This window comes from Equus asinus, chromosome X (assembly GCF_041296235.1).
Source record: "Equus asinus isolate D_3611 breed Donkey chromosome X, EquAss-T2T_v2, whole genome shotgun sequence".
Taxonomy (NCBI): Eukaryota; Metazoa; Chordata; class Mammalia; order Perissodactyla; family Equidae; genus Equus; species Equus asinus.
In genome coordinates this window covers 136410169-136436772 of record NC_091820.1, presented here as the reverse complement: position 1 = coordinate 136436772, position 26604 = coordinate 136410169, and the positions used below count along the sequence as shown (strand labels likewise).

Here is a 26604-nt window from a genome sequence, read left to right as displayed (position 1 = left end):
CGGCGCCGCTGGCTCCCCGGCTACCGTGGACTCTCTGCTCTGGGCCGCAGGACCCCGCTGCCGGCTTCCTGCTCCAGGTCGGAGGAGGGAAGCGGCCCGCAGGCAGCGCTCTGGAGCTGGACCCAGCCGACACCCGGGCCCTCAGGCCCCGCCCCTCGCGCCGTGGCCCCGCCCCCGAGACTGCAGTCTCGCCCCGCCCCTCGCGCCGCAGTCTCAGCCCCGCCCCACCTCACCTTGGCCCGGCCGGGCGCGCCCCTCCTCCGCCCTCCCGGAGCCGCGTCGCGCCGCGCCCGCGCCGGTCTGGGCGGGGCCCTGCAGTGGCGGCCCGGCTCCTCCTGCGGCTCCTCCCCAAACTCCGCTCCGGGCGTTCTCGCGCTAACTGTACGCCTCGGGTCCCCTCCGCCCGCTCCCAGCCATGGTGGCCTGGCGGTCGGCGTTCGTCATCTGCCTCGCTTTCTCCTCGGCCACTCTGGTCCAGAGAGGTAAGGCGGGCAGGGGGCGCGCGGGGACCCCGCCCTGTGGGCGCGCGGGGCGGGGGCTCGGCACCCCGGCGGCCCCGCGGTGCGCATGAGCGGCCCGGCCCCCGCCCCGCGGGCCTGCGGCTGAGGCAGAGGGCGGTGGGGCGGTGGGGCGGTGGGGCGGTGGGGCGGTGGGGCGGTGGGGCGAGCGGGCGAGCCCGGAGTCCGCCAGGGCTGGACCAGCCGCGGTCCATGTGGCCGGGTAGGAGGAACCGGGATCCGTCCTAGTGCTGAGCTAGAAACAGCGGGACAGTCCCCCCTTAAAGTCCTGAACAAGGTGTCACCACCGGTGACAACAGCTGTCCCCAGCAGATTGCCTTTGGGAAAACCTTGAAGAGAGCACTTATTCCCTCGAGCGGGCCTTCTCAAAACGTATTTCGAGTCCTCCTGCAGCAGAAGCACCTGGGGAGCTTCCTGGGCTCGTTCCTATCCCCCTTTTCAGGATCTCAGCAGGGACAGGGGTGGGGAGGTGGATGGGGGACGGCGATGTGTACGTCTAACCAGCTGATCAGGCGCTTCTGGTGCCCGCACCAGTTTTCGAGCCATTGGTGATATTTTGCCAAGCAGGAGGAGAGAGAAATTCTGTCGAATCAAGGGAGCAAGTTTCTTAGACTCCCGCTATTCAAAGTGTGGTCCAGGGACCGCATCGCATCACGTGGGACTTGGTAGGAATGCAGCATCTCAGGCCCCGCCCTGACTTGCTGAGTCAGATTCTGCATTTTAATTAGATCTCCGGGTACTTTGCAGGCATATTCAAGTTTGAGAAGAATCTTCTTAGAATAAATGCAGTCCATGGCTAAAAATAGGGTCTCCAACATGTACCGACAGAATCTTCTTACACTTATTTATAACCCATCTCCACATCAGAGAAAGGGTTTGAAGAAAACACTGGAATTGAGCACGGAATTGTGCTCTGAGCTTCCTGACAAAGAGGGCAAATTCAGGTAGTGAAAAACATGAGCTCAGCAAAAACAAAACCTTGTCCCAGTACTGAATTCTGGTGAGATTTAGGTTACGTATGAGGAGCACTGGAAAACAGTAGCCAGTCCAAGGCAGTTTGCCAAAGATGCAGAGAGTGTTGTCCTGTGGGCAGCCCTCCTGGAGTTGATGCAAGAGCCATTCAGCATTCTACAAAAGTGCCAGGCTCTGTTCTAGACATGGTTATGCAGCAGTGAACAAAACTTAGACTCTGCCCTCATGGAGCGGACATCCTGGTGGGGGAGAAAGCAAGCACGAACACCGCAATCGGTATGATGTATCGTTAGTGCTATGAAGAAAAATAAAGCAAGTTACAGGGTTGCTGAATTTTTGTCTTATTTTTCCCTTTGGGGTTAAGTTTGTATTTTGTTTATGATGCATTTGTGGGAAAACGTATGATCATTTGATTGACTTGCATCTAATGATATGAGAAACTTGCAAGTGGAAGTATGGGAAAGTTAGAAAAATGCTGTCTTCTGAAAGTCTTCAACGTGGTATGCACATTGAGAAGGTGGGGAATATAAATGATTAGGTCTCAGATTTCCACCATCACGTGTTACGCTAGGTGACTTAGGAGGTGGTGGAGGAAACTCGAGCCCGTGCACACATTTTACAGATGGGGAAACAGAGGCACAGAGAGGTGAAGTAACTTGCCTGAGGTGCCAGAGCTAGGATTTGATCCCGGGCTTGTCTGATTCCACAGTCCTTGCTTTTAAGCACTAGGTAGAATGCCTTTACACCCAGAGGCTGCCCTCCTCCTACCGCTTACTGGCCAGCTGGCCTTGGGAAACTTCTCTGAACCTCGCTTGGTTTGCTCATCCGTGTATAACTCCTAATAACTCACAAAGGTGTCTTGAGGGGACCAGGCATGTGTCACTTTGAGATCTTCAGCCCTGCCATCAGCTATCATCTCCTCAGTGCTTGCTGTGTGCCAGTCACTTAACATATATCGTTTTTAATTGCGCCAACGAGTTTGCTGGTTAGGTAGCATCCCCACCTTGCAGATGAGGAGCTCCTGGTCACATAGCTCAGAAGAGGTTGAGCCAGGACCCACCCAGATAAGACTGCTACCTCAGTGATCTTTTTTATTTTAATTAAGAAAACTAAAGAAGCAGCTTTTGCTTCAAGGTGGGGACCCAGTTTTGTGGATATTTTGTGCAAAATAAGATGAAAGATATGGGTTTTGCATTGGTGGTCTCCCCTGGGCTTCTGGGCAGTCAGAGCTGTAGAGCTGCCGTGTCCAAATGAGCACACAAAGCAGGCGCTCGGGCCCTGCTGGCTCTCCTGGAGGGAGCCCTGGAGTGGTGGATGGGGGCGCTGCCCGGGAGCCACTTTATTCTTGGTCCTGCTCATCAGTAGTGAGGTGTGACCGAGAAAGCCCAGCATGCCTCAGAAAGCACACGCAACCTCGAAGCATGATTTGTGATAATCCCTCCAGATGCTGACAGGTTGAGACAGGCTTTAGGCTCCCGGGAGTTTAAAAGGGTGGTTAACAAGTCATCCCTGTTCTAATTACAGGTGGGTTTTTGGTCTGCTGTGTATTTTACTAGTTCTGGAAAATCCTCTGAGGACAGGCCTGACGCCTGTATGCACCTACAGGAATGAGAAGCTGGGCTTTCGAGCAGAATCACAGTGGCGTGGGTGGGTAGTAATGATAACGAGGCCTCCATTTCCCGAATGCCTTCCCCGCACCAGGCCCTCAGTGCTTCACACACATTTACCCCTCATAGCTACCCTGAAAGGTTGGCAGTGTGACCCATCTTGTCTCGTGATGTCCATAATGGCTGTTTGCCTATAGCCTGGAAAAGTAGCTGGGTGGTAACCCATTTCTCAGTTGAAAAATGTGCGGGCCAGCGAGGTTTAGGACTTGAACTCAGGTTTATCTGAATAACCAAAGCAGGAGTAGTGGACACAGATACCTCCAGGGATGGGGCAGGTCATAGAAATGTAAGAAGTGGCCGAGAATAAGTGTGATGAGTGTGTTGGTCCCTATAAGGGACCGAGCGCCTGTTCCCCAGCTGACAGGGGGAGAGTGTGGGCTTTGGGGCAAGCCTGGCCAGCGCTACCATGACCTGGGACGAGTCACTTAACTGCTCGGTGCCTCAGTTTCCTCATCTGTAAAATGGGAACACAACACTATCCACCTTATGGGGTTGTGAATTACTATTAAATGAATACAAATAGGTAAAGCACTTAGCGTAGTGCTGGGCTCTGAGTGAGCTCAGTGTTAATTATTAGTCACATTACCTAAGACATTCCAAGCCACATTTTCAAAACACACACCGTGCAAACCTTGAAAATCTGCTAAGTGAAAGAAGACGGACACAAAAGACCACATAGTGTATGATCCTGTTTATGTGAAATGTCCAGAGTTGCCAAATCCATAGAGGCAGAAAGCAGATTAGTGGGTGCCGGGGGCTGGGGGAGGGGGGAATGGGGAGTGACTACTTAATAGGTATGGGGTTTCCTTTTGCAGTGATGAAAATGTTCTGGAACTAAATAGAAGTGATGGTTGTCCAACCTTGTGAATGTACTAGGAACCACTGAATTGTGCACTTTAAAAGAGTGGTGTGTGAATTGTATCTCCATTTAAAAATATACTATAGTCGAAGCAGAACAAATGAGGGAAGTGGCAGCATGTGACCCCTGGGTTGGGGTTGGTCTTCATGGCCCTGGGCCTTGATTGGGCACTGGAAGAGGAGAGCAGAGTGAGCCCCAAGTGCTGGCGGTGCTGAGATGCCAGGCTGGGATCCAGGCAGAAGCCCTGTGGGCTGACTTGGACTGTTGGGTATGAGCCAGATAGGCTGCAGGGGTGCCTGCAGGGTTAGCCCAGAGCTACTTAACCTCGCCAGTATGCCCCCCAGTTATTGCACTGCACTCACAGAGTCTGGGGACTGTTTGCCTTTTAGTGTCATTTGTTTTGATTGGTTTTCGGCCCCTTCCTTGCTGTCACAGGTCACATCGCCATCCCCTCCATCATTTTGGACACCAGGTAACTGAAACGTTTTTGTTAAGACACACACACACGCACAGAAATCACCCAAGAGTTGGCCACAGCCGGCACTGAAGAAAGGCCTGAAGCTGCCTCCAGTAGAGATGACCATGCTGAGGATGTTGAGGCTGGTGGCTGCTCAGAGGGGAGTGTGGGAGGAGCTGGTTTTGGTTCCGGTGAGTTTCAGATACTTTCCAGGTGTGCTGACCTTCCTGTTTGAGGTTCTTCCCCCACCTGGTGTTGGTGCCTTTCCTGCTGCGGGTCCACTCTTACTCTTTGCACTTAGCACGTATTCCTCTGCTGCTCTCGGTGTGCTTAGGGAGGCCTGGTTCCAGGGTCCTGTATCCCGACCTGGCCTCGGCTCTCCCTGAGGCTTACCCACAGGTCCACTGACTGGCCAAGCTTGGTTTGCATGTGAAAGCTTAAAGTCATCCTAAATATGTAAGAGAAACAGGCAGGCAAATCTTTCATGCAGGTAGGTATTCCAAATGGAGGCGGGTGGGAAGCCAACAGATGGAATTAAGATTGCTAATCAGCTGACCCTAAAACAAGATTCTCCTGGGTTATCCTGGCCAATTAAAGGTCAGGGGTCCTTTAAACATGGAAGAAGGAGGTAGAGGAGTCAGGATCAGAGCAGTCCCAGGTGAGAAAGATTCAAGTGGCTGTTGCTGGCTCTGAAGATGGAAAAGCTATGAGCTGGGGAATGCACACACGGTCTCTAGAAGCTGGAAAGGTAAGGGAACAGACTCCCCTTGAGCTTCCAGAAGTCAAGAATGAATGTAGCCCTGCTGAGACCTTAATTTTAGCCCAGTGAGACCCATGTTGGACTTCTGACCTCCCAAACTGTAAGATAAAAAATGTGTGTTGTTGTAAGCCATTAAATTTGTCATAATTTGTCTCAGCAGCAAGTGGAAACTGATGGAGAAGCTAAGGGGTAGATACTAGGGTCCTCTTCATTCTTTGATGTTGTGATGTTTCCTTACATTGTTTCAATTTTGCTGTCTTAAATTCTCAATATGCTCTGAATTCAGGATTTTAAAATAAATCTGCAGGAAATTGGATTGCAGTGATGTTCTTGGTGCGGCAATGAACCTTTAGAAGCACCTTCAAGGGCCCTGGAAGGCAGCTGGATTTCTTTTGCTTGGGTTTGATTTTAAACTACTTCACAAGGAGATCAGAGCCTGTGGCCGCTGTGGAGACCACCGGCTGTCTCCCAAGAGGCCTTTTCCATCCCCTTCCCCCCCTCCCCAGCCCTGATGGCTGCTTGAAGCAGGGGACAGAGGGTTTCTCTTTGTCCAGGCTGCCTGCCCCTTCGCTGAGAAGGAAGAGTGTGCTGTCAGCTCGCCTTCCTCACTGCCCTCACCAGTGCCCTGGCTTCAGCTAATTGTGTTGAGGCCGTCTCTCCCGAGGCAGGTGGGGGAAGAGGACCAGAGCAGGAATGGGCAGGCCTGGACCTCCACCCCAGCTTCAACCAGTTGTGAGCTATTTTTATTAGTTTTCTACCTAGGGCTGCTCATAAGATATCAGAGTGTTCTGCAGCTTTAAAACAAACAAAAACACTTGGAAAACTGTCGTTGAAGAGGGCTGTAGCTTACTCCCGCAGAAAGGAGGGCCCCTGCTCCGTGAACGTCTGTTTAAAGGAGAGGCTGGACAACAGCGGTGGCTTTGCGAGGTGCTTCTTTTTGGGATTATTTTCCAAATTAGAGGTGGTACCTTTGGCAGGAAATATTGTTGAAGTGTAGAATTCATTACCACCAAAATAGTGCCAAGGCGCAGACTGGGTTCATTTTAACAATCTCTTATCTTTATTGCTGGTTCAGCTAGCCTGGGATGATGGAATTAACCCAGGCCCTGCATTTCATTGTGGCCCCACCATTCGCTGGCAACAGTTGCCTTATCTGCACCAAGAGGCTGCTGATCTCTGCTTTGTTGGCCTCACAGAACTGTTGGAGCAGCCAATTAATTGCTAATACAAACAGGCGGTGTGTTGTCCAGGTATTAGTAAAGTTAGGCCCCCTAGAGGGGATGAGAATGCAAAAGAGCCCACTTGCTTAAGGAGCTGCCAGCCATAGAGAATTCAGGGGCTGAGGAAAGCCTTCACTGCAAAAGCCTTTGCTTGGCTGTGCCCGCAAATTAGTGAACTGCACGGAGTCCAAATGAGCTCCTGACCACGAACTGCCCTAGGGGCAGCTCTGATTGAGTTGCTCTTCATATCCCTTTGGCTTCCTGCAGAGTTCTGGGCTCTCTTGTAGGACAGTCCTCTTTTTTTCCATTCATTTGGCTCTCATTCTGGCTCGAAAACATGCAAGAATCCAAAGTAGTGCCTAAAAGGGAACAAACAAAAAGCATGTTCTAATCTTTTATTCGTCACAGGCGATACAGCACGTGCGCTTGAAGTTTGGATCTCCTGTTCGTTTCCTCCCAACACTTTGCTTCCCACCTCTCCCCCTGAAATGGCCAGGGTCAGCGATGCCTTCCGTGTTGCTAAACCCGAGGGTGACCTGACACCCCGTCACACCCTCTCCCTGGAAGCACTTTCTCCCCTTGACTCCTGGGAAGCCACGCTCTACTCATCCTTGCCAGGCCCCTTACCCCCCTGACCTCGGGGCTTGTGGCAGTGCCTCGGCTTAGTCCTTGGTCAACTTCTTCAGCTGCACTTGCTTTCCAGATGCCTCCACCAGCCTCATGGCTTTACCTGAAATTCCGTCTGCATGCTTGTGACTCTTCAGTTACATCCCCAGCCCTGATCTCGCTTGACCTTCAGGCTCCTACATTCAGTATGTCCACATGGGCGTCTAAGGCCCTGCTGGTGCTTAGGGTATTCAAATCCTTCTAGTTCACTTGTTCTCCCCACGCACCAACTGAATGCCAGCCCTTCCCTCAGGATCCCCGGACCTCCCCATAATCCAGCAACCAGAGTTCATGCCCTGTGCAGCTGTGTTAGATTATTTTGACTGTTACCCCTGCTAACAGGCATCTCAAAAGGACCCTGTACAAACCTGAGCTGCTGCTCATTTCCTCCGAACCTGTTCCTCCCACCTGAGTAACTGTCAACCCCGTCCTGCTGGCAGCTCTGGCCGCTCCTCCAGGGCTCTCTTTCCCTCGTGCCCCACATCTGATCTGTCAGCTAACCATGCTGTGACCACCCTCAGGTTCATTCAGACTCCGACCTCTTCTCACTTCCTCCCTTGGCTTGGCCACCATCCGCTCTCATTGGAGCCCGCACAGTGACCTTCCTACTGGTGTCCCAGAGTCCACTCCTGCCCCCTACAGTCCAATCTCCACATAGCAGTCAGACAATCTTAGAAACCCAAGTCATCGTGTCCCTCTGCTCAGAACCCTCCAATGGCTTCCAGTTGTAGAGAGAATAAAATCCAAACCCTTACCTGTGGCCTGCTCATCCTCTCATCTCAGCTCCTGCCCCTGCCCAGGGCTGGCCTCCAGTATGCTCATCACTCTCCTGCCTTGGGGACCTTAGCATATGCCCTCTCCTCTGGCTCGGTGTTCCTCCCCCAGATAGGTGCATGTCCTCGCCCTCACTTCTTTTCAGGTGCCCCACCTAAGGCCATCCCTGACCACCCTACCTGAAATAGCACCCCAAATACCCTGCCACCTCCAGCCTGCCTGAGTTGTCTTTGAAGCCCTCATCCCCAGGGGTTATCCGTCCACCTGCTTCCTTGCTTACTGTCTGTCTCCACCACTAGACTTTGGGCTCCATGAGGGCAGGGACCTTATTTTTGTCTGCATTGTCACCAGTATCTAGAAGAATATCTGGCACAGGCACTGGATGGCACACTGGGATGCAGTAATTGAACATCTAATTAAAGGGTTATTTACAAGGTATGGGCAGGGTTAAGGGAGACCGACCAGGGGTTGGTGAAGCTCCTTGGGCGATGAAGCAAGATGGGTTTTTAGCCCCCTGCCCCCGGGCTTCAAGGGGAGGAGGGGTTCTGGAATCCAGAGGGGCTAAGGTTGTAGAAGAGGTCCGGGCTTCTGTAGAGGGAGCTGTGGCAGCCCCGAGGGCGGGAACCAGGAGAATAAATGCTGGGAGTATTCCCACCTTCCAGTCTTCTGCCTCTCATGGCTACACCTCTGGGTCCCATCCTGTGGACCCAGGTGCCCTGGGGCACTGGACCGGTTGAACTACAGTGGCGTTGAACTCATGCTGGTGCCGTGGATATTTTTAATTTTCGAGGAAAATGCGATGATGCCTGTCAGATACCATGCAAACCACCACTGTTTAAATTGGTTGAAACTAACTACTTAATAAACAGAACTGCTAGGTATTTCTTTTGGTCTGGGGTGCTGTGAAAAAACCACAGATGGCAGGCAGGACAGACCTGGAGGCCACTAGACGTAGTAACTGTCACGTGTAATAAAAGCAGTGTTGCTGCAATGCTGTCTGCTTTGAAGACCCTCACCCACTTTTGCCCCCTATTGAAAGCTGCAAGTTCCTTGAGGGCAAGTGCATGCTTGCTTCTCCTCTGTTTTGCCCATGGTGCCTCACACGGATCCTGGCTCATTTATGCACCAGCAGATACATACTGAGCACTGGACCTGCCGTCTCCTCAGATCTACTAGTATGGGCTGAATCAGTGGCCTCCCTTGCTCTCTGACTTGTGGTTGGGTTCAGCCCATAGGTTCCCTTAGTGTCTCAGTGTGTTTTTCACATTGAGAGGTAGGATATATCATCCTTTGCCTGTCTGTCCATCAGCTGATGGACATTTGGGTGGTCCAGCCCTTTGGCCATTGAGCAGAGTGCTGCTATGAACATGTGTGCACAAGTCTTTGTTTGAGCCCTTGTTTTCAGTTCTGTGGGGTCTGTACCTAGCACACGGCCTTTTATGACCTAGCGTCTCATGCTGTGTGGTGTCACTTTCACTGCATTCTATAGGCTATGAGTCACTGAAGGATAGTCCAGATTCAAGGTGAGAACAGATATCCCACTTCTCATTGGGAGAGTGTCAAAGAATTTTTAGCCAGAATTTAAAGCTGCCACACAAATCCACTGAGATTTCAAGCTTCTGATGAAATGTTGCATCCTTTTGGAGGTGTTAACTGCCTGTAGCTCTCTGGCGATATGAAATAATTGTCCTTATGCTTGTTGGTTATTGTTCTGGTTGATAGCTTAGCTCTGTGTCTGCCTCTTCCCTTGATGCCACACTGCAGTCATCAGCTGTCGGGTTGTCTCTCCAATGAGACAGACGACTGGCTGGTTCTGAGGGTCCTTCCAGCATTGGTGTTCTATGAGCTTGACCTGGCCTTATTTGCACAGGCTTTCCCCATGGAGGGTGGCCTCCTCTGGAGAACACAGTGCCCAGCACGCAGCGCTCTTGGAGGCACTTGCAGAGTGTGGGTCTCAAGGGCTTTGGATTACCCCGTCAAGGTAGGGCAGCCTGGCGATTTGCCTTTCTCTACCTCCGACTGTTTGTACCCGGAGAAGAGTCACGGAGAGTTGAGCACTTTCTGTCCCAGGTAGAGGCTGTTGAGCAGTTTCTAAACCATGGCACTGTTGACATCGGAGAATTCATTGGGAGAGGGCTGTCCTATGCATTGTGGGATATTTAGCAGCATCCCTGGCTTCCACCCACTAGGCGCCAGTAGCACCCCTCCCCAAGTCTTGCCAACCCAAAAATGACTCTAGACATTGCCCAATGTCCCCTGGTTGCAGAACCTCTCCAGGTTGAGACCCACTGCTGTAGAGACAGACATATTCTTTATAATTCCACTCTCCATTTTCAGCATTCCTCATGAGTCACTAAAGTTTTCTGTCATTATCACATTGCCTCAGGATAGATATGTTAGAGAAAATCAGATCACAGCCCATCTCTGTGGATCCGTATCAGTTCGAGCTGACTCTAGGCTCCTTGGTGAGCTTTGAGCTCATCCTAGTTAGATCAGGCACATCAGTAATCTCTAGGTAGGTGTCTTCTGCATGAATTTCCACAGGTGGCTTGCCCCATCTATTTTGTGCTGACCCTTATTTCACTTTTAGATGGTGACCTTGTCTTTTTTGATACATTTTCTGGTTTTCTGAGAGCCGATGAAAAAGAGTAAATAGAAAAATGAGCCAAAGACTTGACTGGCAGTTCATAAAAGAAGAAATCAAATTGGACAACAAACATATGAAAAAATGTTCAATCTCATTAGTAATTGGAGAGATGCAACTTAAACTATAATAAGATGAAATTACATACCGTCCAGTAGGCTAACAATTATAATAAATTCTGACAATACCGGGTGTTTACATGGATACAAGAGTAAGATGTGTTTTTTGTAGTAAACTTGGAAAATGTATAAAAGTGTAGAGGAAATGCAAACCCCGTCACCCAGGGTTAACCACTGTTAACATTTTGATATACCATATCTCAATAATTTCTTCTCTGCAGAAATACGTATCTCACATTATTGGTATTGCACTATGTATATAGCTTTTTCCCTTTATTGTGAAATATAACATAGATACAGAAAAGTGTGCAAAGGCTTTAATGAATAAGTATAAAGTGAAAATCTGTGTCATCACTAATCAGGTTGAGAAATAGAGTGTTGACGACGCCCCTGACCACAGCCCCTCCCTCCCCCCGAGGGGACCACTAGCCTGATTTGTTTTTAACTTTTTATTAAGATTGTCATAGTTTACAACCTTGTGAAATTTCAGTTGTACATTATTGTTAGTCATGTTGTAGGTGCACCACTTCACCCTTTGTGCCCTCCCCCCACCCCCCCCTTTCCCCTGGTAACCACCAATCAGTTCTCTTTGTCTATATGTTTAACTTCCACCTATGAGTGGAGTCATACAGAGTTCGTCTTTCTCTATCTGGCTTATTCCACGTAACAGAATACCCTCAAGGTCCATCCATGTTGTTGTGAATGGGACGATTTTATCCTTTTTTATGGCTGAGTAGTATTCCAGAGTGAGTGAGTGAGTGTGTGTGTGTGTGTGTCTTCTTTATCCAATCATCAGTTGATGGGACCACTAGCCTGATTTTTGTGTAGTCATTTTCTTGCTTTATTTTTTACTTCTACCACCTATCTGTCTATGGCCCTAAATAATATAGTTTCATTTGGCCTGTCTTTTAACCTTGTAGAATTGGAATCACACTGTATGTAGGCTTTTGTGTTTTACCTCTTTCCTTCAACATTGCTAATCATTTGTTGTGTGTATTGGTAGTTCATTCATTTTCATTGCTATGTATTATTCCAGTATTCGAATATACCACAAGTTTTTTTTTCTTTTTCTTTTTCTTTTTAGTTGTATATTTTTAGTTGTGGGTCCTTCTAGTTGTGGCATGTGGGATGCCGCCTCAATGTGGCCTGACGAGCGGTGCCATGTCCACGCCCGGGATCCAAACTGGTGAAACCCTGGGCCGCCAAAGGTGGAGCGTGCAAACTTAACCACTCGGCCATGGGGCCAGCCCCCTCTTTTTTTATCCATTCTTTTATTCATGGACATTTGGGTAGTTTCTAGTTTGACCATTTCAAGCAGTGCTGCCATGAGCATTCTTATGTAGATGTGCACAAGTTTCTCTGGGGCAGTGGTCCTTAAACTGCTGTCTGGGGACCCTTGAATGGCCCTTGAGACCTTGTCAGAGGGTCCACGAGGTCCAACAGTTTTCATAATAACACTATGATGTTAATGGCCTTTTGCACTCTCCTTTTCTCTCGAGTGTATGGTGGAGTTTTCCAGAGTTGATGTGACATGTGCAGTCATTGCTCTGATAGCTGATGGAATGTGTGCGTGTATCTTCTTGTGTTTTAAAAATTTCTCAGACTTAATTTGTAATATGACAACATCAATGGATATAACCCACATAAGCACAAGCTCTTTAAGATTCTCAGCCATTCTTGAATATATCAAGTCTGAAGGCCAAAAAGTTTGAAAATTGCTGTTCTGGGGTCATACCTAGGAGTGAAGTTCTGGATTATAGAGTATTTGTAACTTCAATCTTGCAGGTGATGCCACACTGTCTTCCCAAGTGGATGTACCAGTTTATCTTCCTACCAGCAGTCTGTAAAAGTTTCTGTTGTGCCTTGGCCTTACCAACACTTGGTATTATAAGACTTCAGTATTTTTTAGCTGCTGGTGGGCTTATAGTTTTATATTATTATGGTTTGATTTGCATCTCTCTGCTTACTTACGAGGTTAAGCATCTTTCCATGTGTTTATTGCCCATTTGATTTCTTCTTTTATGAATTGCCTGGTGAAGTCTTGGCTCGTTTTTCTATTTATTCTTTTTCTATGGTTCTCGCTCACAGTGCTTTGTGTCCTCATGTGCTTGGTTATTTGGAGCTGTGTACTGATCATTGTCCTTGAAATATACATGTGGGGATTCTTTGACGTCTAGGATAAATGTGCCTTCTTCCAGAGATTTGTCTTTGATTTTGTCAGGTGCCTTGGGACATTATTAACCTGGGACCACCTAAAACAACTTCCTGGCCTTTCCCCTTGTTTCCCCAGTACCGAAGCAGCCTTCCTTGCAGTCGCTGGAGGCCGAATTGGGGAGGGGCAAGTTTGTTTCTGAGTCACCCTTACCCCAAGAGTGTAGCCCTTTGGGGTCCCAGTTTAATGCTGGAAGAATGTTCTGTTCGAGTCCTTAATTTAGGTGGCCATGGGCCCAGCCTTCCGTCTCTTTTGCTTGCCTTTGAAGGTTGCTGAAACCACAGTCAAGTTTGTCCGGATTGGCAAAGGCCTCAGGGCAGACACCTGGGTGTGCATGGCCTCCTACCTCTCTGGACTTCCTGCCGGCTCTTAGGTTTTGTCATGGTTGTTTTCACCATCTTGTCAGTTCAGTTCTTCACTGCTTTTAAGGTGATGGTTTTAAAATCAACCATTTTAGTTGGTTTTAATTGGAAGGTTAGTCCACATAATCTATCCTGCCACTACTAGAAACAAGTTGATATATATAGATAGATAGATAGATAGATAGATATGTTTATCCTGTTTATCTGTGTAACCTTTTCTTGTGAGTATGTTTTTAAGTAAAATAGTTTTGAATATATGATTTTTGGTAGATATTGAGGTGGACTCTAGGTCTTTGCTGTTATAAATTACATTTCAGCAAGTATCTTTGTACGTAATATTTGGCTGAGGATAATGGTATGTGATTACAGGGTGGCTGGAAGAGGTGGGAGAGAGAAGGTCTGAAGCTTAGCAATACTCTATTCACGTCAAGTGTTGTTACTGTTATCACCTACGAGCACAGGGGCCAAGGGGGCATGTGGAGTGGTCCTACCTGATGGCCTCCGTGTTCTGCGGAGAGGGAGACAGGGTCTCGTGTTGAGAGTTCAGGGAGCCAGCTGGAGAGTTAAGGTTGGAAGGAGTAACATCAAAGGACAAAGGAAGCCGATTAAGGAAACGTGGATTGCCAAGGCGGCCTGAGGGCCTGGCTTCAGTCACACACCCTGAGCTGGCAGCTATTCCAATGCCAATCGGCACAGGGATGTGAGACCTGCTACTGCAACGTGGCACATCCCCGAGTGCAGCAAGGCTGGTGGCGGCATTGCTCGTGCTGTCAGCTCCCTCCAGGAAGCCTTAAGTGCTGCTTGTGTGCCAAGCACCCTGCTTGGTGCTGGGCCAACAGAGATGACTCAGGCAGTAGCCTTGTTTCAAGGAGCTCCCAGTCTAGTGGGGCTGGAGAGTGGGTTCTCTTCTTAATGTTGGGGATTAGTAGGCGGAGAGGGCAGAACATTGTGACAAGGATTGCTGATGCTGGCTGGAGTCTCTGCCATGCCCTAGCTGGGACTGTGCCAGGTGGGAAAGGAGGAGGAGTTAGTTGATGGCCCCAAGGGAAAGAGGAAGAGATGGCAAAGGGCTGCTTGGCAGGCTCTGCAGGTCTGCTGGGGCAGGAGGTCTAGCAAGGATTGGGAAGATAGGGCCGAGACCAGAAAGTGAGATTTCCACGGCGGTGTAGTTACTTGTCCAGAGTGGGGATGGATTATCCTTAGCAAAATGAGGTGAGTGAAGGATATTGGAGATGAGGAAGGAGGTGAAGGGGTCAAAGGCAGGATCCGAAGGATACCCAGGCCACTGATGTTAGCACAGGCCAGGTTGACTTGGGGTAGAGAGAGAACTCAGCCACTGCCAGGCAGTTCCACCTTGCTCCATGACTAGGAGGGAATATGCTGGAAGTCAGGAGAAGACAGCCTCAAGGAAATGGGCAGCAGCCAGATGTCTGCAGCCTCAGAAGAGGAAAAAGGGCTGTCTGAGAGTGAGGGTGGGTTTCTTGGAGGGCCCTGATCTTCCCTCTAGAGGAGGAAGCAGAGGCAGAAAGTCATAAAGGGACTTGTCCCTGGTCACAGATGGAACCTTTATATCCACTGCCTCTGAACTGCAGAAGCTTTTCTGTAGCAGGTTGATCTCCCTTTACCTCCCACGTGTTAAAACAGTTCCATTTTCACGTACTATACAATTTACCCACTTAAAGTGTACAGTTCAGGGGTTTTTAGTATATTCATGGAGTTGAGCAACTATTTCCACTATTAAATTTTGGAACATTTTTATCAACCCCAAAAGAAGCCCCATAACCTTTAGCAGTCCCTCTTTGTCCCTGCCACCGCCAAAGCCAGCCTGGCTACCACCAATCTGCTTTCTGTCTCTCTGGATTTGCCCATTCTAGACATTCCGCATAAGGTGACCTTTTGTGTCTGGCTTCTTTCACTTAACGTAATGTTTTTAAGGTTTATCCATGTTGTAGCATATATCAGTACTTCATGCCTTTTTATGGCCAAATAGTATTGCATTATATGGGTATATCACATTTTATTTATCCATTCATCAGGTGATGGACATTTGCGTTGTTTCCGCTTTTTGGCTGCTATCAGTGATGCTGCTGTGAGCGTTCGTGTACAGGTTTTTATGTGCACTTAAGTTTCCAGTTCCCTTGGGTGGAATTGCTAGGTCACATGGTAGTGCTGTGTTTAACTTTTTAAGGGACTGTCTGGCTGTTTTACTAAGCTGCTGCATCATTTTACAATCCTGCCAGCAGTGTATGAGGGTTCCAGTTTCTCCACATTCTCACCAATACTTATTTTCTGGTTTTGGGCGTGTTTTCTTTTTGTTGTTGTTTTGAGAAAAAACATCCTAACGAGTGTGAAACAGTATCTCATGGTGTCTTCATTTACTTTTTAATGAAGTGGAGCATCCTTTCACATGCTTATTGGATTATGTTCTTGAGAGAAAGTCTGTCCAATGCGAAGGGCGCTAAACAGGGAACCAGGAGGCCTGGAGCCAACCCTGGCCCAGCCCTGCCTCGCAGTGGGCGCTTCATGTTTCCTGTTAGATTTACTTATTCCCAGCTACTTTATGGTCTAGTGTCCTGTCGTAAATGTGTCTTCCCATCCCCATCCTCCTGTTGAGAGGAGGGACCTTACTGATCAAATCCATCACTTATCACCTGTGTCTTCATTCATCACCTTCTCCCTTTCCTTGATTCTTTTCCCTCACCTAAAAACATGTTCCAGTGTTCCTTCATCCTGCGACATCCTCCTTCCTCTGCGTCCCTTTGAAGCTAATACCCCATCTCCCGCCTTCTTTAAATCTCCACTCCCTGCCCCTCTTCATCTCCTTTTATTTTCTCAATCACACTGGAGTGTGGCTTCTGTCATTTGCCTCACTGTCTACTGAAAGGTTTCACTAAGGCCACCAGGGTTATTGCATTTTTTAAGTTGATTATTGAAGTAGCAGGTCTCAAATCATTGACACTGGTGATCTCTCTAGGGTGTGGAATTGAAAGGAAGGGGGTGACTCTCCCTGCTTACTGTAGTTATTTGGGAGGATGCATACAGGGAGCCTCTTGAATTATTTTAGTGGAGAGTAGGCAATGGAAATAGCAAGGCATAGAACTGATAACTTAGAATTGGTGGCGGGAAATGTCTAGACTAGTGACACTTAAATAGTGGGCCCCAGAGGCCTTTGAATTGACGTTAAGTCAAGTCTTGTCTGTAAATACAATCAATGATGCAGCTTGGTCATTCATGTTCTGTAATTAAAAGATGTATTTAGATACTGCTCTGATAAAAAAATTGCAGAACATTTAGTATCTGATAGGGCAGGCATTTCTTAAATTACTCTTCTTTTTCTGAAATTTCCTGTTTCCCCATACATTTCATCCATGTGTACTTTAGGGTCAAATTTTCAAGTTAAAAAAAAGTCCGTTGGGATTTCGATGGCAATTGAATTGACTAGGTGAGTTGACTTATTTTTTATTTTTTTAATTTTAATTGAGTGGTAGGTTGATTTTTAAGAGAGCGGGTTATTTTTCCAGTATTAAATTTTCCGAATGATACACATGGTTTCTCTATTTAGTTCTGTATTTCTTTGCATTTTATAACTTTCTTCATGTTCATACTTCACATTTCTTGCTAGACTTATTTCCAAGTACTTGATAGTATACATTCCTGTTATAATTGAGATCTTTTTTCCCATTAAGTTTTACAAGTGATGATTGTTGGTGTCTAAGAAAGCTACTGATTTGTGTGTGTGTGTGTTTATATGTTTATTACCACCCACCTTACTAAACAATTCTTTTCTTTCTCCTAGCTATTCACTTGATTCTCTTGGCATTTCCAGGCATATGGTCATGTCACCTGCAAATATTGCTGGCTTTGCCTCTTCTTTTTCTTAAATTTTTTTTCCCTAGTTATCTTTTATCTGATTCTCCTGGCTTGCCACCCAGGGCTTTGTTAAATAATAGTGGTGCGAAGGGGCCTCCTCACATGTTTGCGACTTTGGTTTGTGATAAAGAGTTTTATAATGTTAAGGACAAATTCTCACTCGTATTTTACTAAGGATTTGGATTAAAAAAAATTAGAATTAGAATTGTTGAGGGTTGCAGGCCTTCTACTGTGGACATGGAGCCTGGCTGACGCTCTTGGAGGGGTGTTCATAGACAGCTTTCCCAGTTTTCCTCATGGAGTTTGCTCTATTTAGGTTTTCTCTTATAGACAAATTCTTGAAAATTTATGTAGCTCTAGAATAATATCCATTTAATCCAGCCCACTGTAAGCTCCGTAAAGGCAGGATTTTTGGTCTGTCTTGTTCACTGCGGTATCCACAGAACCTAGAACAGGGCAGGGCACATAGTAGACACTTATAACTATTTGTCAAGTGAATGAAGGAGGGAATCAATGAATAAAGCCAGATTTTCGCATTCATGAGCAAGACTTGTAAAAGCTTTGTCTTACTATATTACTAGTTACTTCTCCTTTCTCACTCCTAATTTGTATATCAGTTCTTTTCTCATTTTCCTTTCTTGATTAGGTTAGTGAGTGATTTATCTCTTTTGATGATCTTTTTTAAAAGAAACCTAGGCGGAAGGAACAAATCACCTATTAGGGGACAAGAAGTCAGGTTCACCATTCTTCATGACAGGATTTGATGCCAGAAGACACCAGAGCAGTACCTCGACATAGCTTTGAGGGGAAAAGTGTGTGGTCCAAGTTGTCATCCTCACGGAGAGGCAACACAGACATTCGGAAAAATGTAAGGCTTCCTGTACGTGAATGTTGACAGCAGCTTCATTTGTAATCGCCAAACACTGGAATCAGCCCATGTGTTCTTCAATGAGTGACTGTGTAAACTGCGGTACATTCACCCCGTGTAATGCTACTCAGCAATTAAAAGGAACAAACGATGGATGCACACAACAACCTGGGTGAATCTCAGATGCATAATACTGTGTGAAAGGAGCCAGTCTCAACAGAGCACGTACTGGGTTATTCCATCTCTATGACATTCTTGAAATAACCTCATTATAGAGATGGCGAACAGATTGGTGATTGTCAAGGGTTAGGGGCAGGTGAGAGGAAAGTGGGAAGGTGAGTGAGAGGTGGAAAAGGGCAGCATGAGGGATCTTTGTGGCCATGGAACTGTTCTTTATCTTGACTGTGGTGGTGGTCACACAAATCTACACATGTGATAACATTGTGTAGAACTTAATAAAAACACACGGATGAGTACAAGCAAAACTAGGTAAACCTGAGTAAGGCGGGTGGGTTGTGTCAGCATCGATATCCTGATGGTGATAGTATACTCTAATTTTGTGTAATGTGACCTTTGGGAGAAACTTGGCAAAAGTGTTCAAGGGATCTCTGTATTATTTCTTACAACTGTATGTGAATCTATAATTATTTCAATAAAAATTCCAATTAAAAAATGTAATGCTTTTGGAACACATATCACTCAGGAACCCTCCTAGGGACATCTACTTAATAACATAAAACAGTCAAACAAGAGGTGATTCAAAAGAATGATTCAGAGAGTGGAGGCCAAGGGAGGGAAGAGTTGTCAGTGAACAGTGAGGCATTTCAGCAGATCTCAGGCTGATGGGATCAGAGAGAGAGGTCTGGCAGGAAGCCCTGGGGCTGGAGCTCAGAGCCACTTTGAGTGTGGGGGGTGGGGTGGGGCAGTAAGACCTGGAATCATAGGAACAAGTGGATCACTCCCAGAGAGTGGGGGAACGTGGAAGATAGCTAGCAATCTGGGGAACATCAAAATTGAAGGGGCAGACAGAATAAATCAGCAAAGGAGAATGAGAAATGAGAGAGGATTAGAGCCCAAGGAGGAAGCTGTCATGGAGGTTCACGATAAAGTGTTTCAAGGAAGGTTGCTTAGTGGTGTCAAATCCAGTGGAGGGGTCAGAAGAATGAGTCCTCAACTCCGCTACGAGCAAACCTTGACATGGCATTTCTCCCCAAGCTGGCCTTTCCTCCTCTGCTCTCCAACTTGGTGGATGGTGTCACCATTCTAGCCTATATGCCAAGGGACACATGTAGGTCATCGTCACACTCCTCTCACCCCTGCAGCCCCTCTTAACTATCCCTGCTGCCCCTCTCAGTCTGGCCTCCGTCACCTGCCTGCCTTTTCTTCTCTGGCCGTTCCCTGTTGCACGTTCTGAGCCAGCCCTCCCAGTTTCTCCCTCCTCACTGGTGTTTCCCTGCCCTTGGAGAATGGCGGGCTCCTGCTCCTCCAGGGCTTGACCCAGCTTTCCTCTGCTCCCAGAGAATGTCTGCTGACCTTCCCCTACCTAGCTTAGCTGCCACCCACTCCCTAAAGCCCGCCAGGCAGAGCTCGTGACTGCTGCTGTGACTGCATAGCACCTGACACACCAAGCTGTCATAACCTCATTTAAGTGCCTCTGCTACTGCACCGAGATCAAGAACACTGTTTTTATCATCTTTCTCGCTCCCGCAGTCCCTGGTACCTGGTAGGTCTTCAGTGTTTGGTAACTAAATAGTCCTGTGCTAACTTTCTGGTTCTCTGATCCTATGATAAGCATTCACTAAAGGAATTCTTTTAGGTGAAAGCTCATTAGGTCATTGGCAATAGGATTGGATTTGCAGAAATTTGAATCACTAGCAGCAGGATCAGAACACTTCTGTTGTGTTCAAGTGAGACACAGTGGCCCCTGGAAGTACGCCCTGTTTCATGTTTGGGCAGTCAGGCTCAGACCCTGGTTAGAGGCCAGATGTATTTATAGGGAACCAGACAACTGCCCTGCCTCTCCCCTCCTCCTGCCCTGGGCGCTTGCTTACTGCCCGCCCCTCCTCCACTCCTCATCATGCGGGCCAGCATGGTTTTAGATGGGAGCAGGGCCAGCTGGGCTCCAGTTCAGTTCCCCGCAGTCTCTGACTAGAATCCCCTTACACTGGTTTCCCTGTGAACATATCTTTAAAAGCAGGTTTTTTTATGGCCTTAAACAAAAAATCGAGCTGTAATTCACATTCTGTGAAATTCACCCCTTTAAAGTGTAGAATTCAGTGGTGTGTAGGACATACGCAAAGTTGAGTGACCATCAACTCTGTCTAGATCCAAGACAGTTGCATCACCCCAAAAGGAAACCTCGTACCCGCTGGCAGTCACTCCACCTTCTCCCTCCCTCCAGCCCTGGCAACCACTAATCAGCTTTCTGTCTCTGTGCACGTACCTAGTCTGGATATTTCAGATAAATGCAATCAGGTAGTAGGTAGACTTTTGTGTCTGGCTTCTTTCATTTAGCATAAAGTTTTCAAGGCTCATCCAGGTTGCAGTGTGGCTCAGTCCTTCATTCCTTTTTATGACTGAATAATATTCCATTGCTTGGATAGACCACTTCCACTAGAATTCTGCTCTGTCAGGGCACCACTTGTAGCTGCCTTGCTCTCAGATGTTTCCCAAGGCTGAGATCAGAGCTGGGCACCTCATCGGGCTCATCAGTAACTATTTGTTGGATGAATGAATGGAGCTTGCTGGTTTCCTCCAGTGTCCGGTAAATCTTGGTGTCTGCTCATATTTCTCAGTGGAGATCCAGCCGGAATGTCTTCTCCCTGGCTGGGAGGTGGGCTGCGGTCTGGGACAATGAGAGCTCACAGTGTAGGGGTGAAGGCTGCATGTTGGGGTTGAGTGAACCAGCGCCAGGTTGGGGCTGGCCTGAAATGAAATCCTCTTCTAGGTCCCAGGCCTGCTCAGGCTGCCAGCTCCTCCTCACCATCTTGCTCAGTTTCTTTAAGGGGGAGATGTCCAGCTTCTCTGCGGTGACAGGGCTGTGTGGGAGGCCGAGGGGAGCAGCAGTTCCTCAGTCACTTTTCTAGGCTCCTCCCCCTTCCCTCTCCCACTGTCCTGTCCCTGTACCCCCAGCACACTGACTTGAGGGCAGTAGGGGGTCTTCAACCCAGCCTCTATACCCCATTCTGGGCAGGGGATGTGCTCCTGAGCTTGGCTTCTTCCCACATTTTTTCTTGTTACTGTTTTTATTGGAAATATGTCATATTTAGAAATTAGGGAGAATTGACATCTTTATGATATTGCATCTTCCTATCCACAATCTAGTATGTCTTTTCATTTGTTCAAGTCTTGTTTTATGTTCTTCAGTATTTTAAATTTTTTCTTCACTTAATTCTAGTATAGTTCTTAAGTATCGTTTTCACTGAGGTATAATTTAGGTACAGTTGAAGGCTAAGGTATTAAGATCCTTAAGTTCAGTCAGTTTTGATGAATGCATATCAAGACAGAACATTTTTATCACCCCAGAAAGTTCTCTTACATCACTTCCGGCCTCCCCCCACCAACCCCAAGCAACCGCTGATTTGATTTTTACACCACAGGCTAGTTTTGCCTCTTCTAGAATTTCATAGAAATGAAACCATACCATATTTACTCATTTGTGTCTGGCTTTTTTCATGCAGCATAATGTTTTCAAGGCTCATCCACGTTATAGCACGTGTCAGCAGTTCCTTTTTATTGCTGAGTAGTTGCCATTATATATCACAGTTTGTTTATCAGTTCTCCTGTCCATGGACATTTGGGTCGCTTCCAGTTTTGTGCTATTATAAATCAAGCTGCTGTGAACATTTATGTACGGCTTCCTGTGGACACGTTTTCATTTCTGTAGGATGAAGACTTAAGAGTGGAATTGCTGACTCATACGCTATGAATATGTTTAACTTTTTAAGAAACTGCTGGAGTTTTCCAAAGTGGTGGTACCATTTTCCACTCCTACCAACAGTATGAGAACTCCAGTTCCCCCACATTTTCTCTAATGCTTGGTGGCGTTCAGCTCCTCTGACTTTGGTTTATCCACTGTTCTGATCTCCCCTACCTTTGTTCTTCTAGAAATTCATCTTAATCTTTAGATTGCCTGTCTCCTCCTCAGGCCTCCTGCTCCCAGTGCTTTTCAGAATGTATTCACTGTGTGCTCCTTCTCTGACATTTCCCAGCGGGTTTGAAAGACAGGGGATGTGAACATGCTTGGTCCGCCATCTGGAACAGGAAGTCAAGGCAGAGTTTTAGTTAACTGAGTGGTCTCTAGCGTGGCATCATATCTTGAAGATCCCTGTATTAAAAAAAAAAAAGACCAATTGTTCTACTCTTGTCTTCTTTTCCGCATTCGTTTTCAAAGCAGCAAAGAACAAAAATGATTTCTGTTTCCCTCAAGCCTTCCGATAAAGGAATATTAACCTTTAAGCCTAAACTTTAATGCATGTCCAAAAATAACTTAAGAGGAAATGGGTCTGTTGACATTTTCCATGATTTTAAATGTTAAAGATCTTTTTATGGTGGCACTGAATGGAGATGGAGGGATTGCTTCATTAGGTCCCAGGAATGCTCAGCCCCCAGCCCGCGTGTCAGATGTGTAACTGGCATTGTCACTCCTTCTGTTTCTCCCTCTTCTCAGGAGTAGGTGCGCATGGTCTTGCTTGTCATATCCTCCGGAAAATAACTGCTTGATGCTTTTTCTCCTCTCCTGGAGCAACGCAGGCTCTGCCCAGAGAGTTAGGGACTCTAGGGCTGGTAGGAAGGAGGTGAAGAGGGTGAGGCAGTGGCTCTGGCTGCCACAGCCCCTGTTAGAGTAGCATAGGAGGTGGGGCCGTTTTGGTGAGAGCAGTACCTGGGCTGGGGGAGTGTGTGATAAGGACATCCATTGTGACCAGGCATTAAAATATCTTTTATAAACAAAACCTGTAGTTTTGAGGTTTGGTGTATTGCTTGGGTTATCTCTTCAAGAGTAGAGTATGATACTTCTACAGAGCAGGATGGACAAAGTTGCATGATACTAAACTGCTAGGAAGCAATTTCATAAGCCAGAAGGTATTGCTACTTTTGTGTTCTCGCCTCCGAAGGTATGGTTCAAAACCTCTGTATTCTGTAATTTATCCACCTGTCTTTGGCTGTCTGTTAGTCTATCAGAGATGTGTTGTAGAAACATGAACACACTTTCAGAAAGGAATATTCCAGCCTGGAAGGGTGCCAGCCCAGGTTGTAGGCCTGTGGACTTAATTTTTTTATTTTTATTTTTTTTGAGGAAGATTAGCCCTGAGCTAATTACTGCCAATCCTCCTCTTTTCTGCTGAGGAAGACTGGCCCTGAGCTAACATCCATGCCCATCCTTCTCCACCCTATACGTGGGATGCCTACCACAGCATGGCTTTTTGCCAAGTGGTGCCATGTCCGCACCTGGGGTCCAAACCGGCAAACCCCAGGCCACCGAGGAGCAGAACGTGCGAACTTAGCCACTGCACCACCGGGGCAGCCCTGGCCTGTGGACTTTAAACATCTCCTTTCAACAGAACTTCTCATAGCCTGAGAAGCTGAGAGTGGGGGTGGGTAGAGTGGGGAAGAAGCCTAATTATGCAAATTTTGATCTTAAAGCTTTATTCGTATGTTTCCTGGCAGGCTGTTCTTTAATCTCAAGAGCAAGATTGCTCAGAATTACCATATATTTCAGTTAATTGCATTAAAATTATAGCAAAAGTTGTTTTTGCTATAATCAAGAGTGATTTTGATTAATACTTAGGAAATCAAATGCCTCACCAGCGATGGGACAAGAACAACCTTCTCAGTAAGCCATCCCTTCTCGTCCTTCCCACCCCTTTTGCCAAAGGCCAACGATACAAACCTGTTTGAAAGGTTTTTCTTTTTTAAATCTACTTGCTTTTATGGATAGTCATTTCTAAGGAACATTTCCCAAAGAGGGAGTCTGATCATTTTCCTCCGTGTGTAGTGCAAAGGTTATAAAACAGCTCTTGATTAACGAAGGCAGAGAGAGGGCCCAAGCGGAGATCTCTGCTGGCGACAGTGATAAGAGCACATGCCATCTCCTGGTTGGCTGTGTACTGGCAGATATGCAGAGCACTCTCAAAGAGCGTCTTCCTTTGGATGGGTAGAGCACCTTAGGATGATTCAGAGGAAACCTGCTGGGGAAGACATGACAACAGACGTGAAGAAGACATTAGACTTACATACAGACATGGGATAAAAGCAACGTGGAAATTAACTATAGAGCAAGATATGTACAAAGTGCTTAGTTAAAGGACCCAGAGTGGTAGCAGCGAGCATGAAAGAAATAGGTGGACTTGAGATTTTTTTCAGTTGAATTTACTGGCCTCATTGACGGGTTGGATGTGGATGGTGAGGAGAAGGAGTTGTCAGGAGTCACGAACACCCAAATTTCCGGCTTGAGCAGCAGTAACTGGTGGTTCCACTTACTCAGTGATGATTTCGGGGCACCTGGTGTGGGGAAGGAAAGGAGAATATTTGCTTTTAGCCCCACACAAGAGGCAGCTCCACGAGCCAGCGAGGGACTCTTGAAGTCATTCCAGGGTGTGTCCTTTCACCTCAGGGCTGGAACTGTGCCTCTCTTAGCCTGGTCACTCCCCAGTAAGGATTGCTATAAGACCCACTTGGCAGAGATAGTCATGAGAGCATCCTGGGGCGTGATGGATAATGTGGACCACCTAGCACAGTGCCTGGTACCAAGGAGGCCCTCAACACAGGCTAGAAGCCAGCTGCTTCCAGAGCCTGCCTGCTGTAGTGGCAAACCCCAAAGGGACGGCTACCTGTCTTCTCCCTCAGCAGAGAGGTTGGAAGTTAGACTTGGCAAAGACGCACAGAAACGGCCTTAGGCCAGTGGAACGACCTGCCAATACTGATGGAATGATAACATTTGAGAATACTTTGTGTTTCAGAGCCCTTTTGTTTTTTAAGTACTTCTGCATACACTGTCTGGTTTTTATGCCCAGATGGGTACTCTACGAGGACGGCAGAGCAGGGCTCCTGTCTGACTTAAGAGATGGAGAAATAGAGGGATAGAGAGGTTAAGGGACTCCAGAGGGTCACATAGCACATTATGTATGAGCCTTGGAGTCAGAGACTGACCAATACTAAGCACCTACTGCGTGCCAGGTCCTGGGCCACTGCAGCATCTCCGGGATGTGTAGGGATTGTCAGCCTCGTTATGAACGAGGAGGCGGAGTCTCAGGAGTGGCTATGTTCACATGAGAGACAGTGGTGGCCTCGGCTAGGGCTCGAGACATGGGTTGGGAGGTCTCGACATGAGATGAAAACCAAGTCATGGGCCTGGACCACATCCCCCCAGGGAGTGGGTCAGCAAGGGAGGGAAGGGGAAGGGAGGGAGGAGGGGCAGGAAGAAAGAGGAAGGAGGGAGGGAAGGGAGGGAGAAAGGAAGGCGGGCAGGAAGAGGCAACGGCATAGTTTAAGGGCATAGTTTAAGGCCGAGGAGGAGATGCGAGTTGGGAGCCAGGGAAGGCATGGCCGGAGAGGTAGAAGGAAAATCAGAAGAAAGAGGAGCTAATGGGGACCGAGTCAAAGAGCAGGGAGCCCTGTCTTGTGTTCCAGCTCATGTTCCTGAGAACGGGCGAAGCAGGCCTGTGGTGGGTGGTGGAGTGAGACCAGCCTAAGGAAATGGGTCTGGAGCCCCTACTCCCCTACTTTGCCTGTGAGGGGAAGGGTAGAGAGGGCAGGAGCTGGGGGGCAGCAGGGGCTGGGGAGACCCGAGCATTTTACAGGCTGCAGAAAATGAGCCAGTGGAAGTGGAGGGTCGAGGGGAGGATCGCATTACTGGATCGGCTGCCCCTGCACACCGGGCACAATCACATCTACATCCAGGATCTCGTTTTTCTTCCCGATAGCCTCAGGAAGTATAGTAACTAGCCTCCTAGAGGAGGACACAGAGGTTCTGGGAGAGCTATGAAGCCTGTCCATGGACACGGAGCTAGTGAATGGCAGAGGGCTGGGGTGTGGATGCCTTTGGCCCAGCAGTTTCATCTTTGACCAGGTTGCCTGCAGGCCCTTGACTGGGGACCCCAGCCTTACTTTCCCATAAAGGGGGAGTGTGATTTTCAGACCAGCTCCCCATCCCCTTGGTTAGGCTCTCTTCCCCTTCTGATCTAGTGAGTGTGGCAGCTGTGAGATGAGCTGTCCCTCTGTGGTCCGTGTTATTTACAAAGATGAGGGAACCTCAGGGCTGGACTCTGGGACTGGGTCATCACAGTTGAGAGGGGGGGCTGGTGACTCCTTGGCTACTTCTGAGGACCTCTGTGTCAAAGATAGTTCAGCTCCAAGGATGGGTCCCTAGACTAGCAGGTCCCTGTGCCTCTTCTGCTGACCACCCCAACCAGAGCCCCTGAAGCCACTAGGTCTGGGTCAGGTTTACTGGTAATGACCTGATGTATGCAGGGAAACCCTTCCCTGGTGCTACTGAGAGCCCCAGGGATCTGGCGAAATGCATTACAGGGGAGCTCTGTAAGTGAGCCGGAAAGTTCCAAATCCTCTCATATCACTTTGCCCCTTCACTCTCTCTTCCCTGTCCCCAAATCACAATTGTCACTGCATCCTGCTGATTG

General features: G+C 47.9%; 1 protein-coding gene across 2 annotated transcripts in view; it reads left to right on the top strand.

Annotated features, from left to right (window-relative positions):
• Positions 1 to 217: 217 nt before the first annotated feature.
• Positions 218 to 26604, top strand: part of CD99L2 (CD99 molecule like 2) — a 114883-nt gene continuing 88496 nt past the window's right edge. Inside the window, exon 1 of one of the 2 annotated variants that reach the window (XM_044763906.2) lies at positions 218 to 482. In XM_044763906.2, the coding sequence (XP_044619841.1) occupies positions 416 to 482 (67 nt within the window). In that variant the 5' untranslated portion in view covers positions 218 to 415. The remainder of the gene's footprint in view (positions 483 to 26604) is intronic. The other variant, XM_044763905.2, reaches the window with a different exon arrangement.